Source organism: Salminus brasiliensis, chromosome 12, assembly GCF_030463535.1.
Source record: "Salminus brasiliensis chromosome 12, fSalBra1.hap2, whole genome shotgun sequence".
Taxonomy (NCBI): domain Eukaryota; kingdom Metazoa; phylum Chordata; class Actinopteri; order Characiformes; family Bryconidae; genus Salminus; species Salminus brasiliensis.
This window is the reverse complement of record NC_132889.1, coordinates 24,272,532-24,284,528: the sequence shown is the minus strand read 5'-3', so window position 1 is coordinate 24,284,528 and position 11,997 is coordinate 24,272,532. Positions and strand designations below refer to the sequence as shown.

Sequence of the window (11,997 nt, the reverse complement as noted above, 5' to 3'; positions counted from 1 at the left end):
TTATTGTGAAACAGAAACTTCTAGCAGCTCAGCCACAAAGCGGTAGATGATGCAAACTCAGCAAAGCTGGCGAGTGCTGAAGCATGTTATGCATACATGCATTACAATGACTGCAGAGGTCCAAAAAACAATGAAAGTTTTTTTTTTTTAAAAGCTAATAATTCTATAAAATCTACTATTCTAAACTAATATGTAACAAATGTAACAAAATATAAACATTTAATTTCTGTATTATGGATACAGTATTTACTGTAACTATATTTAATTACATTCAAACCCTAGGTTACTCGTTTAGTTGTTAAGTGTGTGAAGTGTGAAGTTACCCTAAGCTCTGTTCTACCCACATCCTCCTTGACTATCTTTGGTTAACACCGTCAAGCTTCATGTTATATTCAGCTCTTTAATATCATGCAGCACCTTTAAGACTCTTTAAGACTCTTTGGGCGTCCTTTGAGGCTATTCAGGTGTTCTGCGCCTTGCACCATGGCATGAAGTTCAGTCAAGTGTTCGTTGACATTCTCCTCCATCCACTCCTCCACAGTGTCTGGGTAGAAGATGGCCTCCATCTCTGTCCGAAACGCTTCTAAAACTGACTCCCAATCCTCAAGCAATCTACAGAAAGGAGGCAGAAGAAAGACATACAAGTTTTGGATTATACATGTGAACTGTGCATGCAAAATACGACTGTGTGACTGGTTACTGTTACATTTCCATTACATCACTCCTTCACTTGTGTTTGTTTGCTAAGCTTCAGATATGGCCAGCCAGATAAGGCCAATTTGCATGCAAAATGTGACTGGGGGAGTTTAAAGCTGTGGTAAGACATGGCACATCATCACATGTCTGGCACGTATCAATTGAAATCGATATGATTGACTGTTATTTCTGCTGTCACACAGAAATTGTTCACTAGCTTGTCGAATTCTGTTCTCTATATAGTGATCTGGATTTTTGCATGCAGGGAAGAGTACCTATGGCACAGTTTTGGACTTGTTTAATCAGGTGACGTAGAAAAGTGGGATGCTATACTTCTAAAATAAAAGAATCCAAAATGGTTCTTAGCTTACATTTCTTGGAAAACCCTGTAGTTGGAGTAGAAACTTTTACATTATCTGGAGCTTTTATAAACTTTATCGAGGTTCTTTATATTTATCTCATTTAAAGTTTAATGTGGACACCCCTCCTGATTATTGAGTTTATTTATGAACTTGTTCTACTAGATCTAGATTTTTGCATGTTGGTGATAGTGAATAGGAAACAGACACGGCTCTTGTTTCACTTGAACTGTTTTATCAGATGACGTGGAAGAGCGGGATGCTATACTTACAAAAGGTGCTGTTCACCAAAGAGTTATGCTAAAGAGCTCAGTAACTTTAAATAGGGTGTAACAAGTTAGTTTGTGGAATTTCTGCCCAGCTAGATCTGCACTGGTCAACTGTAAGTAATATTATTGTGAAATGGAAACTTCTAGGAGCAGCAACAGCTCAGCCACGAAGCGGTAGACGACACAAACTCAGCAAGGCTAGAGAGTGCTAATGCATTTAAGTGTATTAAAATCAGTTATCCTCTGCTGCATCACTCCGAGGTGCAAACTGCTTCTGTCAGTGCAATGTCAGCGCAAGAACTGTGCATCAGGAGCTTCAAGAATTGACCTGACTGTTTGTGTGACCCTCAGGTGTCCATATACTTTTGGTCATATTGTCTATGAGGTGTGTTGCACTACATTTCCAAAGGCATGTGGTTTTCTTTACCAGAGGACCATGGATAGGCTTTTGTGCACTGCAATTCTCTAAACCTGTACTTCTTGTTACGTAAATGTTACATAAACCAGTATTTCAAGTCGAAACGTTTAGGGGTGGAGTGCGGGTAAAGAAGGTAAAGGTAACCCTTTCGAAACAGCTTAAAATGTGCCTGAATGAATATGAACAACTGAAGACACATGACTCCTTGCTACAAGTTCCAGTGTATTACGCTGGGCTAAATTTGTTCAGCTGAAAATGTCTTTGGTACGGGACAAGGGTTAATGTGTGTGTAGAAGAATGTTCATCAAACGTGAACCAGAGTTAATTATAAACCAAATCTAGCCCTGATCTTAATAAAATTAATCAAATTTACTTTGGATTGGCCAAAGCTTCAGGATATGCTGACTATTACAGAAAAGCGCAATGCAATAACTACCTCATACATATACATAAGAAGAAAAGACTTACTTCTTTAGAGCGTTTATACAAAAAGCTATATTCCGTGGGTTTGCAAAGTTGTACTTCCGATGGTAAGTACTGAGAGAACCTTGTACAAAGCTGCAGGGCGTCAAACATAAAGGAAACATTAAGGAACACGGAAGAATAATGCACATTAAAATCAGTGACTGACGTGTATGAATGTTGTCGACATCAAGCCGAGATTTTATGGAAGAACTCACTGATTTGCCTTTATGTTTTGAATGGAGGCCTGCAGCTCACTGTTTATTTTCCGCACTGTGTGGTAAACCTCAGATCCTGCAAACGCCCCACTGCCATCACTGGAGGGGTGAAGCAAAGGGAGAAGTAACATAGACTGGCACTAACATCATTGTCGCTGTTATGCAAGAACACAGTATCTCAATTTTTGCTGTTTTTGACTTTTTGACACAATTTAAATCCAACAACTGTTCTTTACATTGTGTAATAGAAACAAAAGATCCAATAGAAATGCTGCAAAAAGACTTTTTACATTGACTTCCATTGAAAGTTAAGCCACCGATGGCATACAGTATAATAGCATATATCTTCATAACAATACATTATTCATTACATGTCATCACTGTCACGCAAAATCCTGTTATGTATATTGTGTCAAAATTGATGAATGATGAATAGACCAGTAGAAATATTCCAAAATGACTGTTGATGTAGTGAAAAACGAACAATACAACTTACCAATTGTTTGCATCCATCTGAATTTTGCAGCCCAAAATCTGATGTACTGCATTTTCGGCCTCTTCGTTAAATGAACCTGTCTCAAAAAAAGTGAATCTGTTTTTTTATAGAGAAGTATGGTTACCGTTACATTACTATTGCTTTACTCATTCACTCATGTTTGCTCTCTAAGCCTCAGATAGGTCCAGTGTGGTCATTTTCCAGTGTTTCCGGCACTCACCGTATTTCAGAGTCTGCAGACAGACGGCCAGGGATGGGATGCCCACAGGGAGCAGTTCACACAGCACAGTGAAGTGCTCAAATCTAAAAAATAAATAAATAAATAAATAAATAAATAGAACAACACTCATCACTAGATTTGTTAATAAGCCCTTAAACACAAGGCTTATTATTCATTTATTAAGCCTAAGGTGTATTATCCATTAACTACTATAATACAAAGACTGTCCAGCAACTACTCTAATTATTGAATCACTCAAACACAGCTAAACTAAATAAATAAATGGCTAAAATAAATGGTTCTAAATGGTTGCATAGACAATTGGTTTTACGAAAACAAACGTGCAGGTGTGAAGAAACTGTACATAAACCTCCACAAAACAATGGCATTGCTCCAAGTAACTCTGTTTGGCTTTACTTTTAAGTGCATGGAAATAAGGGCAAATTAAGTGTACATGTGGGTTATTTTCAATGCAAACCGTGAGTGAAGTGTGGGCAAGTAGAGCACAGCCAAACACATTGTGGCTTTTGCTAAACATTTTAATGATTAATTATTTTTTTTGTACCATATTATTTTTTCATTTAATTTTTTCAATCTTCATTTTTTATACAATCCCCCCATACATCTCTACTAAATATGAAAAACTACAATTTCCAGCATCTAACATTTGTGAACAATTTAGCCAATTTATCAGTACAAACACGCGCCATAGGTTGTACCCTGCACTCCCCTACTAAAGCAAAGTTCTGAAAATCAAAAATGATGGTATATTGCATAGTATATTGTATAGTCATACATATGAGGACAAAATGCACACAAACCTTTGCCAGCCAGTTAGAGCAATGCCTAGATATTTTATAGAGGGGAACTTTGTCATGGAGTCTATGACTTTAAGCCAGCCTATGTGGTTCTGTAAATGCATGTTGATTGGAGTCCACCTCTGGGCAATCCCTGAAGCTCCTTTAAATGCACTTGCAAACCACACGCCTGTAAATCCAGCCTCTTGGTATTTACCTATTAAATTTCCTGCAAATGAAATAAGTATATTTTCAATTTAAGTGATGTTAGTTTCTTAACCAGTCTATAAAGTGCTGACCTTCACTATACTGAAGGTCACATAACAAATTATTACTAAATGCTGACCACAACCTTTTTCAATCTTACCTACACCATTCACATCCACCTTTGGGCTGTAGTTCCAGATCATGGGGTATGCAAGTTTTGGCAAGCCTGAGTCTAGAGAATGCAAAATTATATATATTATGGCAGTTTTTACACTACTTACACCACAGTCATTTGCTCAGATTACATATTAGGCCACAATCGAGTAATGGAGAATATTCAACTTAACTAGATCATCCATCTTACATAATTACAGGTTTCCGCAGCTACATAGCATTAGGTCAAATTAGGCCTGTTCTATTCAGAGTCAGTTGATATAAGCTCTGTTACAGAAAGTAGCAACAAGTACTAAAGGGAATGTGCTACTGATTAGTATCATGCAAACCGAAAAGCCTGAATTTACCACCTTCTAACCATGTTGCTTGTGACACTGTACAACATGCACTACTGTTTTCTATCAATATTAGCATAGCTGAAACTCTATTAGCCCTCATTTAAAGCCTAGTTTTTGCTTATTGCTTATTATTTCTTTTCACCCATTTCCTCCCCAATTTAGAACGCCAATTACCCAACCCGTACAGACTCTCCACGCCCCCTTTGACGCATGTACAATCAAGCCATTCATTTTTCGAACTACCAACTAACCAGACACCAGTGTCGTCCATCACCACAGCAAAGCGATGTGGGTAGAGACCATCACCCTGGAGAGAGCAAGGTCAATTGTGCACCCTCTGGGTCTCGGCTGCTGATGGCTGGCAGCATGACCGGGATTTGAACCAGTGATCCTCTGATCATAGTGATAGTGCCCTCTTCGGCTAAGCACTCAGGGCCCAAATCCTAGGTTTTGTTAGACCTTTTGACTATTTTTATAGATAACAGTATGTCACAATGTCAGAAGCCACACAAGCAAGTCTGTTTGTTTACATAGCATGGATTGAGGCAAGTGTGTGACGATTTAAGCATCTTGTGCTTCAGTAGCCTTGTGGCTCCTGTGCAAAAATTAGCCGTCACACGAAAACCTTGTATCTCAAGACTGTATCTTAACTTTGTATCTCTACTGCTGTTTTTAACTTATAATTTGAATAATGTAATCGTTCCTTACATTATGTTGACATTTAATGACTGACTTGCCAATAGAAATGCTCCCAAATGACTTAAATAAAATCTTTTTCTACTGAAGTTAAAAAGTTGCCATTTTGGATATACAAGGTTCTAGCATGACTGTGATGATACACTTTTTTAATGATTACTTTGATAACTGACTAACTTTTTAAATGTAAGCACCTATATGTGTGACTAAATCATTAACTTAATTGGGTATCTACGCGGGTACACCTGCAGCCTTCTCCTGACATACTTTGGATGGTGGAGACACTGAACTTCCTGAGCATGTCTTCCCAAAACAGCAATTTAATTCCAGGTCTGACTTCGGTCACTGCACTGCAAATTGCAGACAAGTGCATGAGGTATAGAGCTCCCACATCTCCACCATTCTTCTCCATCCAGTGTTTCGAATCCTCGCTCTCACCAAGCCCATAGACCTGCGTGTTTGATGAAAGCAGTGTGTCATTGCTTATTTTTCGTTTGGTTGAGTAAGCCAGTCAGAAACTGGATTATCCAGAATAGCGACAGGCGATAGTAGAGAAAAACATATGTCTGACTGGGCCAGTGTTGTTGTTAGGGATTGGCCTGCATTGTTTTTGACCAAGTCTACACCATTTGATCAGACTGCTTCCAGTATATAATGGCTGGATATTTTGTAGTTTTTAGGGGTCTAGGATAAAGTAGGCTTTACAAACCTCATCAGCTCCAATGTGGAACCACCGTGCCCTTGGGTGTCTCTTCAGGACTTGCATTAGCATTTTTTTAATCAGCTCCAGGGCACCAGGGGCCGTGGGGTTCAGGCTAGTGGGAAATGCGGCTACTTCTCTCAAATGGTCAAACTTCTCATGCTTCAGCACAAACTACCCATGAAGAGAAGGAGACAAGGAGTCAGACACATGCTAAAACCAGAAAAACGTAGCTGATGTTACATCATTCCACCATGCATTTCAGCTTCTTTTTATCTCCTTCTGTGAAAAAACTGGACTGGATACACTCATAGAAAAAAAGAAAGTACACCGTCTTTGACTTCTATGGTTTTATGTTTCAGGACATAATAAAAAAAAAACACATCTAGTTCTTAGCAGGTCTTAAAATTAGGTAAAGACAACTGTCAGCCCCTCGGTTTCACGCCCTCCCCCGGGACGATTCCGAGCCGCCACCCACAGGCCCAAATAAGGACTTCCCCATCGTTTGTGTTCATGTGTTTGGTTCAGTGTATCGATTAATGTTCGTTTGGTTCATGTGTTTCACCTAAGACTGGGGGTACTTAAGAAGCCTCAACTTCATGGTTCAACGCCGATAATTTTGTCGCTTGGAACCTTAAGGTTGCTTGAGAGGTTCCCCGTACGACTAGAGGTGTGTTACGGTCAGCTTCGGCTCGGCATCCGCGTTCAGGAGCAGGTCACCCTGCTAACCACACTATCAGCGAGGCTCGCTCGCTCACTGTCAGGATTCACTGGCTACCCACGTCCCAGCAAGGCGACCCACGCTCGCAGCAGCACGCTGCCGTTTCAGGTTTGGTCGGCCTTGCCGTTTTGTCTGGCTGCTGGTTCCCCAGCTCTCCTTGTCTATGTATGAAGCGCTCAGCTCCCAAATCCTCCCAGTCCCAGGTCTGTTATGTTCGCCCTTTGTGTTGTCACGTTTCGGTTTTGTTCATATTTTTGCCCTGTCATTGCTGCTCATGTTTTTCATACTCTTGGTGTTTGTGTTCCTTTTTTTTTTTTTTAACCCTCTTGCTTAGCTCTCCAACTCTGCGAGTGTTCATACTATCACGTCTGGCCTAACACACCATGACAATAACCTAAGTTGAACAACAATACGCAACAGATTCCACCGTGTGAAAAACAAAAATCTAATTGCAGATGTGCAGAAGCAGCATGTGAAAAACTGAGTACACTCTTACTGCTTCTTAAGGAATCAGGATGGTAAGTAGCTGCCCTTGATTAACCAATCATCAGCAAGTGTGAACACCCTTACAAAAGTAGAGGTTTTGGCAGTTTGCTGGTCTGGAGTGTAAGAGAAATGCATGGTCTACAGCCACCCCAGGTCATTACTTATTCACAATATTATATAATCATTTGCTAATCATATATATATTAATCGTTTACCAATCATACTTAAAACTATTTAAACTTTTATCTAACTGCTTTTAATGTAGTATTAGTTCATTTGAAATGCATGCAATGTGCCGAATTTGTTTTGTCTTCCAGCAGGCCCAAAGAAACAAACTTACACCTTTATCATGTTTACGCATGCATTCATAGTGCTAAAGACAGATCCATCGCTCTCTGTTCCGTTCCTACAAGGCCTCATACACATACTCACTGGCCACACAGATAACACACCTTCACACACACACATTTCTCTGTTCCGTTCCTACAACACCCACATTTCAAAAAATACTCACAACACCCGCCCTGATCAATACAACCCCCATCCTCACATATGTACATTCCACAACAAACATCTATTTCTCCAATAAATTCCCTCCTCCCTTTCACACATCACAGATCTCCTGCATGCTGTTCTACCGGATGGACAATCTCTTCGTGGACAAGTTAATCGTTAGGAATTGTTTGGAATTGTTGTATCAGGTACCGAAAAATCATAACGAAGGTTGCTGAGGAGACACTTATCTTTAGATGTCATGCTGACCCTCTAGCAGGGCGCTGAATGCCTGTCATGGTGCAATAAGGTGAAGTAACCTTGCCTGTTAGGGTATAAAACCTCCAGCAAAAGTGCACTGAGGGGGAGTCTTTTGGGCACCCACCTGACGACTTGAGACCGAACACACTTTCTAAGTTGACAGCCGATACTTAGAAAATTCTCTCAGCTCAACTCTTCCTCATGGAAGTTCTGCTTTTTACTCTGGCTTAGGCTAGACTTACTCAACCTGATTTGAAACCTGATTTGTATCCTGTGATTCATAATTTTTTGCATCATCAGAACTTGTTTTGACCAGCATTTGCCCATCATTAAACTGGCAAAGCATATCTTCAGACTCCGTCTTCATTTGACTGAATCATTTTTTCACCAAAGACTCAAAAACCTTACAGGAGCACTCAGGTGTGTGCTAATACAATGCCAAGGACAGACCTCAGCAATGATCCTAGAGAAGCAATTGTTGCTGTCCATCAATCTGGGAAGGGTTATACGGTTTTAGGGTTATAAGGACTTTTAAAAAAAAAACAACTAGAAGTCCATCAGTCTACAATGAGAAAGATTATTCATAAGTGGAAAACATTCGAGGCAGTTGCCTTTCTTTCCAGGAGTGGACATCCCAGAAGTGCCCAACCGTGCATCTCAGACTCTACAGCCCTCAATTAGCATGTTAAATGTTTCATCTTTTCAAACCACAAAGCTTCTGTAACAATATCTTTTGGACAGACGAGACCAAAGTGGAGATGTCTGGCCATAATGCACATTGCCACACCAAACACAGCATATCAGCACAAACACACATGATGATTTGGGCTTGATTTGCAGCCACCGGACTTGGTCACCTTGGCACCAGTCATTGAGTCGACCATGAACTTCTCTGTATACCAAAGTATTCCAGAGTCAAGGCCATCTATTTAACAGCTAAAGCTTGGTCTGAAATTGGATCATGCAACAGGACAGTGATCCAAAGCACCCCAGAAAAACTACAGCAGAATGGCTGAAGAAGAAAAGGAAGACTTAAGGTTGCAGTGGCCCATTCAAAGTCCAGACCTCAAGAGCTGTGCATAAACGAATGCCCACAAACCTCAATTAACCAAAGCAACGTTGTAAAGAAGAGTTGGCCAAAATTCCTCCAGAACGATTCATTTTTGTTAAAAAAATAATGGCACAAAGGAATCTGCTGTGTGTTGCTGTTCACCTGATTTACCTCATTTTAAGAGCTGGTAAGGACCATGTGATTTTTCTTATGTCCTGATACATAAAACCATAGCATTCAAAGAGGGTGTCATTTTTTCCCATGACTGTATGTGTGTAAAATATTTAAGTGAGCTAAACTACAAATAAGGGTTTAGTGGTGCAGACAAAAACTTTTGTAAGATTTGGATATGTCCTTTAATTTACTATTGAAAAAAACATATTAACAAAACTGTGATGTGACATGGTCATTAGCCTGGGTCATTGGCCTGGCCTGTACTATTTATTTTCACATTTGTTGAATCATGTATATCCCTGATTCACCCAATTTCCTATAGAAAGTGATTGGATAAAACATTTAGCGCCTGTTTCCTTCTCAGGGTTAAGTACCAGTACTAGACTACAAAGCATTCTGTACAGGAATTTTTCACAAAAAGAAAGGTGTAGTCCACATTTGACTAAGTATTAAGCGCTGTTAGAGGCATGTCAGAGTAGAGTAAGCCTAAAAATGTGCAGGGCATGAAGTCCCTGTGGATGACTTTTGGATATCTAACATGTGGTATAGGATTTCAAAGTCCTTGTAACATATAACATGTAACATACAACAATATGAGCTTCTCCTCTACATACCTCTAGATGTCCGAACACCTGCACCAGTGGTATCAGTTCAAGGTTGCTGAGGTTTGCCATGGTCTTAATTTCCTCTATGTCCTCCACGCTGTTCCAATTAATGAGATATAGGTCAGTAACTCATTCCTAGTCAACATAGAGTATAAGCTATGAATATGGAGTGGAGAAATTGCACAAACCCACCTGTAGGCAAATGGTGACCTGAGAATCTTAAGCTCTCCTTCATATGGAAACATGTCCTCATACTCCAACAAAATACCATCCGCACCCAGAGAGGACAGCAGTGGAAAAATCTGAAACAGCCCCACCCCACAAAATGAGCAAGACAACTAATCTGAATGCAATCACTTGTATCAACATGAGAAAGCTCCCTTACCTGCTTCAGATATTTAACTTTGGGTGCAGCCCCCTTAAGGTCTAAGTGTACCACGCGTAGAGGGCCTTTGTGTGTATCCTCTGGGGCTCTTATGATTTCTATTTCTTCTTCTTCTTCTTCTTCTTCTTCTTCTAGGGCTTCTATCTCTTTCTTTTCTTGGGCTTTAATGAAGTCTATCCCTTCATCCTCCAAGTTTAGTCCCTCTTCCTGATGGTCTATTAATTGGTGCCCCTGATTCTCTTTAGCTTCCTGAGCACCTCCTGGTGGGTCCAAACTGTTGTGGTCAGAACCAAAACCAATTTTCCAAAAATGGTTTGAATTAACAATCTCCATGTTCTGGTTTCTCTTTCCTGGTCCCTTGCCTGAACTGTAAACATGAGATTCAGAAAGGCAAACAAGAGATAACAACCCAAAAGTTAATGTTTGGAGAAATGCTAGTTGAGGTCTCAAATTGAAGAATAGTTAATTGAGATGGTTATTTCACATTTTACTGCCAGATATGCTGTTCAAAAGTTAGACATCACTTGTCAGTAACTGTTAATGTACATAATACATGTACAATAATACACAGTCTATGCTGTAATATTACATACAGGAGTAGGTATTTATATGTGTTTTATTCAATGTTGGGCTCCGGGTGGCTCAACGGTCTGATGCAGTACCACCATGGCCCAGTGGTTACAAGTTCGAACACCAAGCCATGCCAAAACAGTCCAAAAGAGCACAATTGGCGCCCTCTCCTCTTCTCACTTATAAGTGATGTTGGCCGGTACAGGCACCTATTACCTGTACCCAGGGCTTTCCTCAGAGCGCGTCGGCTGCCTGGCAATGGCACATCAGCAGCAGTTCGAGAGGTAGTGCCTGATTTTGCATGTATTGGAGGGGACCTGTTAAGTCCTTACCCTCCTAGTGTTGGCAAGCATTACTAGAGCTAGAGGGGGCTATGAAAGGGTGGGTTAACTAACAGTACGCAATTGGGGGAAAAAGGGAAAAAATCTACAAACAAATTATTATAGAAAACCTCGCTAGAAGATAGATAATATATTTTATTTAGATGTTGTTTTAAATAAACATTAACCTCTTAATCAGCCTATAGCCCACCGGTAGGCCGAAAGTGTATGCTTTAGTCTTCCTCAGCCAGACATAACTCTAATCCATAGGCCAGTTAATCAAAAAAGGTCCAGTTTTGTTTCATCACTCCACAGAACAGAGTAGCAAAACTTCTGTGGCCTCTGCTGCCACCAACTCTTGCTAAAAGTTAGCAAATTTTGCTAAGTAACCTACATTTGCAATGGGGTTGAGCTGCTGCTGTATGAGACAATTGCATCTTTCATAGCTTCAGTCTCAATGTTTTTTACAGCTTCTGATCGTTTGAAGTCAAAGTTGTGAGTACAGTGATCTTCTGTTTACAACCATGTATTCAGTCACTATATGGCAATCTTTCTTAATTGAACTTAATTAAACATACACTCACCTGTAGAAAAGCTTCATCATGGCAAGAATCCCCAAGCTGAGAACCAGCAGCCTCAACCACATGTGATGATGCATCGCGCTGTCACTACAGAGACTGAAGTAAAAACCCAAAGACAAGCAATGATATCCACGCTGACAGCAACAGCCGACATACCGGCTTGTACCTGAGAGGCACACCTCTGACTGGCATTTCCAGCAAGGGGAGTTTCTATAGATACAGCATAAATTTAAGAATGCACACTACCTTATAGTGTTTATCTATTTTTCAAGGACAGGGCCCTACAAAATGTGGAGGAATC

The 11,997-nt window shown here is 40.2% G+C and overlaps 1 protein-coding gene across 1 annotated transcript; it reads right to left on the bottom strand.

Moving 5' to 3' along the window:
- Positions 1–287: 287 nt before the first annotated feature.
- On the bottom strand, positions 288–11,773 carry LOC140573570 (hexosaminidase D). The gene is made up of 13 exons (XM_072693009.1): positions 11,700–11,773; positions 10,226–10,592; positions 10,033–10,142; positions 9,850–9,937; positions 6,060–6,224; positions 5,618–5,801; positions 4,303–4,374; positions 3,960–4,164; positions 3,139–3,221; positions 2,919–2,994; positions 2,423–2,521; positions 2,211–2,300; positions 288–612 (listed from the first exon to the last, which is right to left on the bottom strand). The coding sequence occupies exons 1-13, from the start codon at positions 11,771–11,773 to the stop codon at positions 420–422; spliced, it is 1,806 nt and encodes a 601-aa protein (XP_072549110.1). The 3' UTR covers positions 288–419.
- Positions 11,774–11,997: the final 224 nt, after the last annotated feature.